Below are 14,707 nucleotides of genomic sequence, written 5' to 3'. Positions count from 1 at the left end.
GAACAAGCTTCTGGAGTGGCTAACAAGAATTTAGAGTACACAGTGATAGTCAGATAACGTACACTAAAAAAAATCTGGCAAAAATTATGGACAAATCTAGGGATGCCTAGTTATTATTGTCATAGACAATATTGTCAATACTGTCATAGTCATAAAAAATGCTCTACCAATAAAATACCAACATTAGTTTCTACAGGTTAAGATGTGATATAACACTTATATACATTGCTAAACTAATTGCATGACATGACAGTAGAGTGGATTGCTATTTCACAATAAACTATGGTAATCAATGCAGAGCAGACTGCAAAGCGCATCAAGTAACCTAAACCTTAAACTCATGTCAGGAACCAATGCTGCAGTAAATGCTAGCGAGGTGAGAAAAATGTCTCTAATTCTTTCACACATACACATAAAAAGAAACGCATATTCACTCATAGCTGTTACAGATCATTCTCTTTTTCACTTCGACCCTACTGAACTTTATCTTTGTAACATACTATTGCTATGTCATTGACTGATTCCTTCAGGCATGTCTTTCTCTGCCTTATATTGATACGTCTAAGAATCAGACATGAGCAACAGAATGAGGAAAAAGACCCAAACAGCATGCATAGATGGTAGTAAAAATACTGATTCAGGTTAAAAATAAACCAGGCTGTTGTTGGCTCAACAGAGCAGCCAGGTGTACCTGGTGTATTGGCACATAGAAATGTTTGTGTTCAATGGTGCCACTGAACTGCCCGAGTATTTATAACAACACTATGGCTCATGGCGTGACTGATACAAACACTTCCTTGAAGGGGATTTTTAAGTTATACCGTTCTCTCTAATTCCCTCTATGCTAAATTGCCCTTAAACATTTCCTGGAGCATTTATCATTCCTTTACCGTGAGCAGGTGCAGCAGGTCTTTGTTGGCCTCAAACGGTGGCTTGCACTTGTGGATGGCCAACAGATCGCTAATGTTGCTGTACAGGTGCTGTAGCTTTCCCAGGTTGATCTTGTCACCCTCCAGGAAGTCAGGAAGTGCCTCATTCAGTGAGATAAGATCTTTAAGGTGTACACCCAGGATGGGCACTTTAAAGCCGCTGCACTCATTGTACACTCTTCTGTAGTTACTGTAGTTACTGTAAGACGAGAGCAACTCCGTGAGCTCACTCAGCGCCTGCAGACAGAGAAGAGGTTTTTTTTGTTTAATTTAACAATTGCTCTATCCAAGACCTGCACTGTATTTAAGAACTATTTAATCAGCCAGATCCTCACATCAGATCCGCTAATTTCATGATTTATTCCGCCCAATTTGGTGAACTGCACCTTTTCACAATAACTAGTGAAACAAAACAGAGTAAAGTGTTATCCACCCTCTTCAGTGCTGCTGAATGCTTGAATGTAAATAGTAAGAGGGTGGTTAATGATAATACAGATCACAGCTTTGTAATCTGTGTGTGTGGCTGGGAAGCTCCAAAATTGTCTTTTGTGGGTAAATTTGTGGGATTGCACAAACCTTGGTGATGTCAGAAGAGAGGAGACTGGCCGTGTCTTTGAGTCGGGAGATGGAGCTGTGACACAAACCGCCTATGACTGCCATGAGAGTGTTGAAATTCTGCAGAGACCTCAGTTTCTGCTCACACACACACACACACACACACACACACACACACACACACACACACACACACACACACACACACACACACACACACACACACACATAGAAAGGGGAAGAATGTTCAATGGGCTTACAGTTCTTAAGCATATTTGTTATGTTTGTTATAGTGTACTCAGTCTGCTTCCTGTACATTTGCTTTTGAAATGTCCAGGAAGTTTATGTAAGTATTCTCCCAAACAGGAACATGTCAGAATGACATATTTATTTAATTACTAACCACTCGCATCATGACACACCAGCTTAATGTGTATTTCCCCAAGATTGGATGTCAACACTGCTATGACTGCATGTTTGTACTTGCACTATAATGCCCAGCTACTGCTCGAGGGCACAACATAGGGCTTTCTCAATGACATCACTTCCTGGCATCCAGCAACTTGTACACTAGTCAACAACGTGACAGCAGTCCACAACATAGTAAATGTTTCATTTAATGGGTGTTAGTTTCTGAGTAACAAATGAGTCATGATTAATTTTCATCAGTGTTTCCACGATATTAGAAATTCAGCAACAAAATGAATGCTGAGTTTTTCGTGACATTTTGGAGCTCTTGTGACAGTTACTTCCTTAGGGATATGCTAACACGCTGTCTTGATGGAATATCATACGTCAACCAAAGGTTCATTTCAACATTTTGCTCACTACACTATTGTAACACAAACCACTCATTGTATTAGTACACATTACTGTATATAAGGACTCATTGTATTATAGATTTTTATTCCTCATTACTGTATATATGAACAATATGTAACATTACATGTTATTGAATGTAAGAACTTGCTGCATTATTACTCATTATTGTATATATATATATATATATATATATATATATATATATATGTTTTAATATATATATATATATATATATATATATATATATATATATATATATATATATATATATATATATTAACAACTGATAATCAATTCTGTAGCCTAACAAGTTGACAACACCTAAAAAATATAGAAAATGTTGTTGACAAAAGCTAGATTTCCTTTCTAAATTAGACTGAGTTAGATTTCATTTTTGACCTCATCAGCATTATATGACATACCAAGTGAAGTATACAAATCTACTCCATCTAGCATCAGTGTCATAATCTAGGACTATAACAACGTTTTTGTGTGAAATTGACATTAGCATTAACAAAAGTATCTATATGCAGTTGCATCTCAGATGTATGGAAGGACGTATGCAGATTTAATGTACTTCTAGCAATAATTAAAGTAAATTCATTCAAACTAAATTTTAGGAACCTAAACAGAAATAAAATCCACCCAACTATCCATTTTTTAAACCTCCGTCCTACACAGGGTCATGGGAAGCTGGAACCTTTCCTCTGAGAAGCGGCCAACAATTCGAGGACAACCATAGACAAGTTGCCAGTTCAGTACAGGGCACACTCATGTTTACACACTACAGGCAGGTTAGAAATGTCACTCAGTCTACCACATATGACTTTAGACTGGGAAGTCGGATCACCTGAGGAAACTCCCGAAGGGGATAACATGAAAACTCAGGGTGGAGGAGGGAATGAAACCCCTAACACTGAAGGTGTAAAGCAAAGAGGCAACATGCTAACCATGAAGCCACTCAAGAAATTATTTCTGTTTTTTCTCTGTATTGTTGCGCAATGTTCACGTGGCTTCCAGATTAGTGTGGAAAGGATGACTGGCAGTAAGAAAGTGCTTGTTTCATGGGTGTTACACAACGTGTGCACTGTGCCTTCTTCTGTTTCTCTCGAAACATCAGAGAGAATGGGGAACCAATCTTTTCAAATAGTAATTTAACATTAGAAATTTGGATGGTTTTGTCTGGTTTATACAGACGCCCATGCCTTTATGTTGACTCTATAATAAATATGATAGCTATCTTTACCAAAGAAGAAAAAAGTCAGCTTATTGATCGGGTTCTATCCGCAAGTATGGTGCTAAGATGCTAAATAGTGAATAGTGAATAAATAATAAGGTTTGGCTCCTGTGTATACGTATTGTGTTGGTGGGAGTTTACCTGTGCTACATGTATGAATTTTGTGAAGACTTCAGCCCTCTGCTGCGGAGTGTGTCTGTTGAGAATCATGAGCTGGACCCACTGTGAGACACCGTTACACAGCATGACGGAGCGTTCCAGCGCCGGATTATCCCTCACCGAGTTGTTCACCATGTAGCTGCGATAATCTAGGAACTAAGACAGTAAATGACACACAATTAGCAATCACAAGCTCACAAGCTACACCTCACTCAGAAACAAGTCAAAACATGACAAAAATTCTTCACGAACTCCCAATTCAGAGCGTGTTAGTCAAGTTTCAATTACCTCAGCATAAGTGTACAGTATGGGTGAGAAATATCTATTTTTTTCAACGGTTATCAGTCGTATTTAAATAGTCATTATTATTATAGACATTATTACTATGATGCAATGTTTATTCTGTGCTGTGTAACAGTCTGTGTCTGGAGGAAATCGTCAAGGTGTGAACGGGTGTGGTAATTTGTGTTTTAGGTCTGCCCACGCACTGAAATGCTGCAGAAGTTTTTGAACTCCAGGTAACTCAGGTGCTCAGCCATCTCATCAGCCTCCATGTGATCAAACAACAGAGACACCTTCCTCTTCTTCACTGAGGGAGAGGGAGCCAGGCAGATATCTGAAGGAGGATTACTGCTTTTCGGAAACAGAGAACAGAAAAAGCAAAGAGATTGAAGAGAGGTTGAAGAGCCAGGAATAAACAACAATGGCGTGTGCTGTTATTGTAAAAATAACAATATTAAAGAATGAGGTGTGATCTGTATGATCTGGATAATTTTCTTGTAATAGAATGTCCTGTAGTAACAAAACTTAATGGTCAGTTTTACCATATAATTTAATGCCATTTCAGAGTAATTTATTTCATAGTAATTTATTTCAATTATTTCATAATTTATTTTAGTGTTTTATCAACACATCTGAGAGAAAATATTGCTATTTGTGATGACTTGTTTTTATTGTCAGTGTGGAAAACAGTATGAAAGACAGCTACATGTTAGCTAGGCTTAGGCAGTTCATCTTAGTCATTATCTATACTCAGTGTCTATATTTCTCAGGTGTCTAGCAGTGGTGTTCTTACACTTCTTTACTATATTTCCATGTCAAAATCATACCATGATGTAGCTATTACTGTCAGTGGGATTTCAGTGATGTAGAACTAGAAGAGCCACTGCATGTGGTTAATAAAGTTTGTGTTCACTCACGGGTATGGAGTATCGATCAGCTTGCATTGGGAGTCCTTCTCAGCCCTGACTAGAGCACACATATCCCCCATGACCTGCTCCAATCTGGGGTCCGTCTCAAACATCAGAGGATAATGGACTATCCAGTGCCTGAGTGGTGGAAAAAAATGGTGTGTAATTATAAACGCAATAGTCTGTTAATCTCAATACATTTTCAGTGTAAATGTCTCACGTTACTCACCTTATAAACTGGCAGATTTGGGGCCTCCTCTGGGCTCTCTTCTCCATAGGACAGTCCTTGTATGTAATGCCTAGTCAAGGAATCGTCTTCGAAGAGCAAGGACACACACCCTTATTGCTACACACCCTCAAAGGAACCAGTCTTACCAGCACATAGATTTGTAAATATCTCCAAACAAGGCAGCTCTTGTTTCAATGTTTTGGAGATTAGATGTGATGCGATGTGCTGTGTAGCTAAATATTGTATACACCCTGACATGAGCACATTAGTTTAGAAGTTAGGCAAAGCCAGCCCTCTGGTCACCTATATGAAATGCTGTTTCAAAAGTGAATACACAGTCAATAAAGGATATAGAGAGAGCAGTTTATGGGCAAAAATGTGTGAAGGCACAACCCAGTTGTGCATCATCAGAGTCATATTGACCAGCTGCATGCCTCGGATTAACTTTCCTTCAGAGTCTGTAACACACAAAGAAAAGTAGCGCTCTTTATATAAGTGAAGAGCAATTCAAGAGAGAGGACGAGGAAGACAGAGCAGGTATTGTTTCAGCAGTGAGACAGGACAAAAACGTTCCCAGGATCTAAAACACAGCGAACAATAAGATTTTTCTCTTTTCTTTTTTTCTCTCTAAGTCAAGACAAAAAGGGTTTTAAACCAGCAAAACATTTATAAATAACCCATAAATTCTATATAAGGGAAAATTCTGGCATGGTGATAAGAAAGACCCAATAAAAACATTGTGAATTGTCCAAAGATTGTCTTCAGGCTATAAAGTTAGACAGTAGACTGGAGCTAAAGCATGTGATCAGAAGACATTGATCAGTATTGTGGAGAAAAGACACAATAAGACACAAAGATGACAAGATAGTCACAGCCCTTATACAGAGGACACTGCAACGATTCAGTGATAATGGGCTTTGAACCACAGCACTATCTCAATCAGATTTCTCAGAAGGTGAATTGTTTTCTACAGCAGCAAAGTGAAGTGTTTTGTGAAGATGCATTAGTTTAACATTTTAAGAAGGAGTCTCCAGTGGTAACACTTTGTAACATTAACCTGAACATTTAAGCTTTAAGTCTTCAGGACTAACATTGACAACATGCTTAGCTGCATTTTCTGTCTTCCTGTCTTCAAGAACGGCTGTTAGACAGTGGAAGGATAGTAAAAGTGAATGTCATTATGCTAGACAGACAGTTAGACCATGAAAGTGATTGTCATTATGCTAGACAGACAGTTAGACCATGAAAGTGAATGTCATTATGCTAGACAGACAGTTAGACCATGAAAGTGATTGACAGACAGCAGATTGAAAGTGAATGTCTTTAAGCAGACTGAATGTAACACTATTATAAACAGATAGACATCAAAAGTAGATATCATTATCCTAGACGGACAGGAAGCGAATGTCATTATGATAGACAGACGGTTACACGGTGAGAATGAATGTCATTATGCTAGTATGACAGTTAGACAGTGAGAGTGAATGCCATTATGATCAACAGACAGACAACAAGAGCGAATGTTATAATGCTAGACAGAGAGTCAGACAGTAAGTGTGATTATCATTATTATAGACAGACAGCTACACAGTGAGAATGAATGTCATTATGATCAATAAGCAGACAACGAGAGTAAATGCCATAATGCTTGACAGAGAGTTAGGCAGTGAGTGTAAATGTCATTATGATAGTCAGACAGACAATGAGAGTGGTTTTTTTTATGCAAGACAGACAGTAAGACAGAGAGTGTCACACTATTATAAACATATAGACATTAAGAGTGAATATCATTATGCTAGACGAACAGACAATGAGAGTGAATGTCATAATGCTGGATAGACAGTTTGACAGTAAAAGTGATTGTCATTATGATAGACAGACAACTACACACTGAGAGCTAGTTAGACAGTAAGAGTGAGAGTAAATAGACTGATAGTTAGACAGTTAAAGTGAGTGTGTCATTATTATATACAGACTTTTAGTAGACACACACTGACCAAAGCAGTGAAGGCAGCGCTGAATGAGATCGTCCAAACTTGCAGCATGGGCACTCGTAGGTACCGTGGGGCTATGCAGCGCCCGGCTGATCTCCTGAGGACTCGGACAGGTCATCCGCCTCTGCACCGGCCTCCTGGTCTTCTTCATGCTTCCTCCTTCTTGATGTGATTTCCTGCTGATGAAAAGATAGACAACAGTATTATTTATTTATTTAGAAAGAGTCATTTTACAATTACATTATTTTACCATGTGCTTCTTTTCGCCAAGGTACAGTAGAAAGAAGTCAAGAGAGCAGGCAAAGAGAACATACCTTTCATTTTAGGTACTGTATTCCAGCAAGAGGCTAGAAGGGCAGCATTGTACTCACAACCTACTGTAAACCTTTAACTGTATTGAATATTACATTGCTTCATTGCTTGTTGAGAGAACTCAACAATAATATGAGTGCACTAGTTTGCAACCATCACGTAATCCAGATCTAAGTGTAGTGTGTCCTAGATTTGCATGTTTGACATTTATTAGTGCTTATGATTTCTGACAAATTAACCCTTGCCTTAAAAGAACTGAGACATGCATTATGCTTTATATGCTTTATATACAGTATGTTTACAAAAACCATACACAATTAAATAAAAAAAAACCCTGAAGAGCAGCTGTGATGGATAATCAGCTGTCTGCTTATTAAACTGTTTGCAACTTACAGAGAGGATCAAGTGCTAATTTCACAGTAAGCATGGCAGATGATACTGGGTGTACTTTCATGTCACACCACACACAGTGTATCGTTGTGAAGCTGCGAACTTGGTCTGTGCTCCATTTTTTTGTGTTTCACTTTTAGTTTAATGTTCTATCGGGAATAAAGTACGCTTGATCGGAAGTCGTCCATTTCTAAGTAGCGAGCGGAACATGAGGTTAAGGCACTAGCATTATTTTGGCATGAAAATCAACCAAAGAAAAGTGTGCTGACCTGTGCAAGTGAAATGCAAGCCTTTTCGCAGAGCCTCAGCTATCTGATTATTGTGGCTTCACCTTCTGATTGGCCCCCTGTGCTTATAGAGGTTGCATGAGTATATGCATGTATGCATGTAGTCAGTTTCCATTACTTGGCTAAACGTTTTGAACGTGTAAATAAGAAAGCATGAATGGAAATGTTTTAAAAATATCTAAAACAGTCTATAGAAAAAGACTGTAAGTACAGAATATCAGGTCTGTTCTCTCTGGTGTTTTAGTCACTACAGGTGACAAGGTCCTTTTTGTGATTGTGCACCAGCTCAAGTGTCTTGATAAATGTTTATTCTCTATTCCTTTAGAATATGGGGATAGTGCTCCAGCTTGGATTCTTCTAAATGGCACAAGAGACCTTGTTACGTGGAACCGGCAACACTATTTTCGGGACATTTCTGTTTTTTTCAAATGGTGGATTAATCTTTATTATCTTTAGGTGGTAATGTATTTATTAGCATTCTGCACCAGTTCGGGTACATTGTTTCCAAAACATCATCCTAGTTTATTTACTTTAAATATTACAAGGTCATTCAGGACCTTCTACACAAACTAAGGTACAGTCCTAGACCATATAACCATGTAACTGGAAATGCTATTTTTGGGCCCATGCACCAGCTTGGGTACATTCTTAGTGCCTAAAATGATGGCCTAATACTTACAGTATTACCTACATGAGACATCAATACTAAGATTCTGCACCAGCTGGGGTATATTCATAGCGCTCCAAAAAAAAAACCACATGTCAGTACCTTATACCGACAAGTAAAGTGCGATAAGTGCGTCATCTACACAATGATGAGATCACTACACAGTATAAATATATGCTAGTTAATATAATTAGTTTACAGTTATAGAAGTGTTTTATAATCACAATATACGGTGTCACCCAGATGAGCATGGGTTCTCTTTTGAATCTGGTTCCTTCCTCTTACTACCTCTGGAAGTTTTTCCTCGTCATCATTGCCTCTGGTTCGCTCATCGCGGTTAAATTTAAATGATAATCTTATTTCCGGAATTCTGTTAAGCTGCTTTGTGACAATTATATAGCAGCATGCAAATAAAATGAATTTAAACGGTATAATAAATAGATGTTTGCTTGTTTTCTGTTTCTGAACTCATATCGCTGTTAGACCTTTATGATATTACAGATATTAGCAGTAAAACTTTAGAAACACGTTGAAATTGTAGCCCGGATGAAACAGAGATTCGGTATGTACACGCATGTTCCAACATGTGTGTGTGTGTGTGTGTGTGTGTGTGTGTGTGTGTGTGTGTGTGTGTGTGTGTGTGTGTGTGTGTGTGTGTGTGTGTGTGTGTACCAGCATGGCATGTGTGGTTTTGTTTACAGAGCAAGTCTGCTTCAGTGTTTGTCCTGATCATATCCACATTACTGTTTTGCTCATAGCAGTACACTGTTTGTTGTCACTTCCCGTGTCCCATCACCTGCCTGGAGTCACAACACAGCACACACAGCACACACACACACACACACACACACACACACACACACACACACACACACACACACACATATACCACGAGGTATCGATAGTCACAATGTGTGAATGTCACTTTGTAAAGCTTGTCAATGTCAGATATACGCACCCTTCCTCCTTCTTCAAAAAAGTCTTATTCTTGCACACATTTGTGTCACATTGGTGCTGTAACTAGCATTTTTCTCTTTTTTGTGTTAATATGTTTTAGCGTTCCGGCTCTACGCTGAGGTTCCTCATTGCTTTACTAGAAAATGCACAGCTGTATATAATGTATTATTTTGCTTATTATGAATACTGTCATTTATTTTCTTAAAGTAGGTCCTGCAAGTGATTCTGTGGAAATTATGAAACCTAATATTTGGGATTTCATAAATTTGATAAAAGATAAAAATCAGAATGTAATGTGTAAAGCTTGTGATTATTTTTTTACAACGATTTATAGCAGCACTATGTCATGACTTTATTTAATTTAAGCATTTGGAAACACTTATCCAGAGCTACTTACAGAGCCTTGCCCAGGTGCCCAGCAGTGGCAGCTTAGTGGACCTGGGATTTGAACTCACAACCTTCCAATCAGTAGTCCAACACCTTAACCACTAAGCTACAAAATCCCTACACCCATGTCACATGACTGATAATATTAATATTATTCTATATGTTATTAACATCATATATCCATTATTCCCCGTAACGCTTTATCTCTCAAATTCAGGTCAATTTATTAGATGAACTGTAACTATTTCAAGCATACAGTCCATTCACTCTTCACATACAGTACTGTATGCCCAATACACAGGATACACAATCCATGACAATAAATGTTGAACTTGTCTTTGAGCTGTCTAATTAACACATACTGTATGTTCTTTAAATGTGCAAAGAGAAAAAAAAAGAGAACTGTGGAGTAAGACGTCTACTGGCAAATCATTCGATTTCTATTCACTATTCACACACCGAGTCGGTTTTGTTTGTGTGTATCAGGTAACAGCGGGTAGAAAAGATAAAGAGCAGCATGTACGAGTGTGGTCAGGCTTCATGGCTGAACTGACAACACATACAGGAAGTTAGCTGTGTGTGTAGAGAAGTGGGGACAATTTCTTAGAATGACCAACCCCCTTCTCTCTCTCTCTCTCTCTCTCTCTCTCTCTCTCTCTCTCTCTCTCTCTCTCTCTCTCTCTCTCTCTCTCTCTCTCTCTCTCTCTCTCTCTCTCTCTCTCTCTCTTTCTCTCTCTCTCTCTCTCTCTCATCCAGCAGAACTTTTTCAATTCTCCTCTGCTCACTGCTTAGACTCTCACATCCTAAAAACATATACACATACACTCACTTTTAAGGCTGCACTTTAAATCAGCCTGCTGTTAAGAGCGAACGAGATATATTACATATTTACTTTTTATAAGCACGTTATCAGTATTGAATCATACAGGCACACACCTCACTCCAATATTTGTTCCACTTTACTTTCTTCTGAGCCTAATGATGAACAGTCGAATCCCAATGCAAAATATTTCATTTCATATTTTCGTCCCTTATTTGCATAAATCAGCAATGCACACGGATGCTACAGGTAGGAAGACAACTACTCTGTAGTTACTGATCACACGAACTCATGTTGTAATGCACTCTGAATATGTTTGGAATATGTTTTCCTGTAGGTTAATGCTGGAGGAGGGCTTCAGAACCAGGATAGTTGCTTACACAAAGCCTTAAAGCACAGGCTGCTGGGTTTAATTCATTAGACTGCGTTATTTAAGATTGTTATGTGTGGATGTCTGTGCATGCATGTCTTTCATGCTTATACAGCACCTACCCTTTCTCACACACTTTCTCTTCCTCTCCTTCAGCACCCTTGCTCTATTCAGGTCATTCAGAAAACAACTTCTCCTTTTTATTGTGGAAATCCCCCCTTAACACTCCCCCTCCTCTTCCCTGACACAGAAGCCGGTATTTTACTCCCAGTTCCTGGCTGCAGCTTTGGCAACATCCCCAGCCGCACACACACACACGCACGCACACACACACACACACACACACACACACACACACACACACACACACACACACACACACACGAGTCAGGAGTCCTTTTCTCTCAGTAATTGATTAATTGATACTAGACTCATTTGAAGTAAGGCCCATTTGTCTCATTTTAAATCACACACACACACACACACACACACACACACACACACACACACACACACACACACACACACACACACACACACACACACACACACACACACACACGAGTCAGGAGTCCTTTTCTGTCAGTAATTGATTAATTGATACTAGACTCATTTGAAGTAAGGCCCATTTGCCTCATTTTAAATCATTTTTTGATTGACTGACTTTAAATAAACTTCTTAAACAAAACACAAAACGAAACCAAACACTCTCTATAAACCAATAAATAGCCACCATATTTGTGCCTAAATATCTGCAGAGTGGCAGATAATCAATGAAATCAATCCTCTCCAGGAACCCTCTGGGATCTGTCAAGATCCATCAAAGTGTCTGTGATTTTATAGACATTAGATTTAATTGTAATGTAAAGATCAATGTCATTATAATAATAACAGAGTTCTTATAGCCATAGAACTGAATCATTATCCGGAAACTCCTTGAAAAAGACAAGAAAGAAAGAAAGAAAGAAAGAAAGAAAGAAAGAAAGAAAGAAAGAAAGAAAGAAAGAAAGAAAGAAAGAAAGAAAGAAAGAAAGAAAGAAAGAAAGAAAGAAAGAAAGAAAGAAAGAAAGAAAGAAAGAAAGAAAGAAAGAAAGAAAGAAAGAAAGAAAGAAAGAAAGAAACTTGAACAATATTTTAAAAAAAATAAATAAATAAGTATAATAACATCAGCTTGTCATGGCTCCATGGCTGTACTGCACACATTCAAATACTGTTCATGAAATAAATCCATGTTCAATTGGTCTGAGAAGTCTTTGAGGTTCTTAAGTATCCTGGAATGTGTGTGTCATTTAAAGACAAAAACACAAACTATGTACTGGCTAATACATCTACGTAATGTGTATCCGCAATCCGGAAATGTGCCAATGCCAATGCACTATGTTAAACCACATGTCACAAATCATGGTGTCAATCTTGGCCTTAACCTCATATCTGTTGCCAAGAGTAGCTTTTAGCAACTTGGGAACATTTTAAAAGTTATATCATCCTTTCAGGACTTGACAAAAAAAAAAAAAAAAAAAATCTGTTGTGAGTTCATCTTATCTGGTTTTGATCATTCAAAGTGCTTCTAAACAAGTGTTTATTGTGTGTATATTTAATAGAGATAGACTGTTATCCAGCACAAAGCTTTAAATTGTACCTGATCAAATTTAACCTGTAAACTCCCAGAATCCACCAACAGGTCCTAACATACAGTCCTCATGAATTAAACCATACTATCATTAACGTTCATACTTCTTGTTTCCCAAACACATTACACTGACAAACACAACTGAATGAATTGAATGCCAAATCTGTATAATGCAATTATCTTAATGACGTCTCATACAGCAACTGCACTGATTAAGTGCTTAGTATTAAAACGTATAGAAAGGTACCCAGAAAAATATTATATACAAGAACCATCAATGCTATCATGAACGTATGAATAAGTGTATGCCAAATTATTCCCTATTAAAACTGTAAAAATGTGATAATGTGTATATGAAAGATCAGCATATATTGTTTATATCTCTACACATGTGACCCCACTTCCTAATTAGTGCTCTCAGTCGCTGAGGCTGATACTATCATGTACCTAGGAGCTCAGCGACTGTCATTTCCTAGCAATCAGATAAAAGCACAGAGAGTGGGTGAAAAGAGACACATCAAGACTGAGAAACTTTAAACACTGATGTTTCTGAGGTTTCACATCATTTCTCTCTAAATAGAATTTCAAAAGTAAATTCAGCCACTACTGGCTTGCAGCACTCACTGCGTGGAGGTGTTGCTGGAGCCGTTCTGCTGTGTCCAGTGTGAGACACAGAAAGATGCCTTCTTCCTCACTTTGCGGAGATCTTCACGAATCGACATCGCCTGGATCTCTTTAGCCGAGCCCTAAGACAGGAGTCTCTATCTGCAGCAGATGACGGCAGCGGAATGTTAAGTTCAAAAGCGACTCTCATGTGAAATCCCCTCTCGACAGATCATAGATAAAAAAAGTTGATGATTCAACACAAACGTGTTAGATATGTAAATCCGCACATCTTCACTAAAAAAGGGTTACGATGGACCAAGCTAACTTTAAATTCAGATTTAAAAAAAAAATTTATTTGGGGTCTATATCTGAGAAATAGGTGCTGTGTTTCTGTAACAGGGAATTGAGAACTGAACTGCTGTAATTCTAAAGAATGAGAAGGGAAGCCACAGCCTTGTCTTGTAACCACAATTATCGTGCCTCTTTGCACTGCACTGCAAAGGCAACTCTAACGGACCTCGCAAAGGCACCACACAGAAAATGGTAATGCATACAAAACTATTTGCACTGACACATAACCTGTAGAAATCACCTGTAATAGCTGAGAAAGCAGGGAAGGCCCCTGTTACCTTTTGGTTTCTTTTCGAATCATGGCATAAGGACGATCTTCTCCCTTCTGAGCTCCTGTGTCGATTCTCTGGATGCGTAAGGGCATCTGTTCGCAAGTCCTGGGTCCCTACTTTTCCATGAGGCTGTGCTATCGACACTGTGTTTATGCCAACAACAGAGACTCTGAGGCCAACCTCTCTCTCTCTCTCCTCACTGTGTTAGAAAATCTCTCTGTCCTGTTCAGAAACACTCAGAAAGCCAGTCCTGTACACTAACAGCTGCAAGATCTCTTTCTCTCTCTCTACCGCACCTCTACCTAATTGAGTAAACAGCAGAGCGAAAACAAACCAACCAACCACCACCCCCCTAAAAAAAAGAAGAAGAAAACCTCCCACTCAAGCGGCGACAAGTTCAGAGTGGTGAAAGACTGTCAGCGAAATAAAGTGTGTCAAGAAAGGAATCTTCCAAAATGAGCATCAAGCTAAAACTGGTCGATGCACACGTCCCAATTTCAAACACAAGCACTGGCTCTGACAGATAAGAGAACTGTCAAGTGC

At 38.6% G+C, this 14,707-nt stretch overlaps 2 protein-coding genes across 4 annotated transcripts in view; one reads left to right on the top strand and one right to left on the bottom strand.

Annotated features, from left to right (window-relative positions):
- The window catches only part of hnrnpul1 (heterogeneous nuclear ribonucleoprotein U-like 1), a 27,455-nt gene extending 23,141 nt beyond the window's left edge, over positions 1–4,314 (top strand). The window contains exon 16 of the mRNA XM_047822451.1: positions 4,177–4,314. Within this exon, the coding sequence (XP_047678407.1) occupies positions 4,177–4,224 (48 nt within the window). The 3' untranslated portion in view covers positions 4,225–4,314. The remainder of the gene's footprint in view (positions 1–4,176) is intronic.
- The window catches only part of rasgrp4 (RAS guanyl releasing protein 4), a 21,259-nt gene extending 6,552 nt beyond the window's left edge, over positions 1–14,707 (bottom strand). Inside the window, exons 1-10 of one of the 3 annotated variants that reach the window (XM_027134799.2) lie at positions 14,171–14,707; positions 13,560–13,700; positions 7,119–7,294; positions 5,474–5,579; positions 5,122–5,184; positions 4,902–5,030; positions 4,191–4,332; positions 3,685–3,858; positions 1,506–1,622; positions 891–1,166 (exon numbers count right to left, since the gene is read on the bottom strand). In XM_027134799.2, the coding sequence (XP_026990600.1) occupies positions 891–1,166; positions 1,506–1,622; positions 3,685–3,858; positions 4,191–4,332; positions 4,902–5,030; positions 5,122–5,184; positions 5,474–5,579; positions 7,119–7,294; positions 13,560–13,657 (1,281 nt within the window). In that variant the 5' untranslated portion in view covers positions 13,658–13,700; positions 14,171–14,707. The remainder of the gene's footprint in view (positions 1–890; positions 1,167–1,505; positions 1,623–3,684; positions 3,859–4,190; positions 4,333–4,901; positions 5,031–5,121; positions 5,185–5,473; positions 5,580–7,118; positions 7,295–13,559; positions 13,701–14,170) is intronic. The other 2 variants (XM_027134885.2, XM_047822452.1) reach the window with 2 other exon arrangements.

Source organism: Tachysurus fulvidraco, chromosome 13, assembly GCF_022655615.1.
Source record: "Tachysurus fulvidraco isolate hzauxx_2018 chromosome 13, HZAU_PFXX_2.0, whole genome shotgun sequence".
NCBI classification, from domain to species: Eukaryota; Metazoa; Chordata; class Actinopteri; order Siluriformes; family Bagridae; genus Tachysurus; species Tachysurus fulvidraco.
This window is presented reverse-complemented; position numbering and strand designations above follow the sequence as displayed.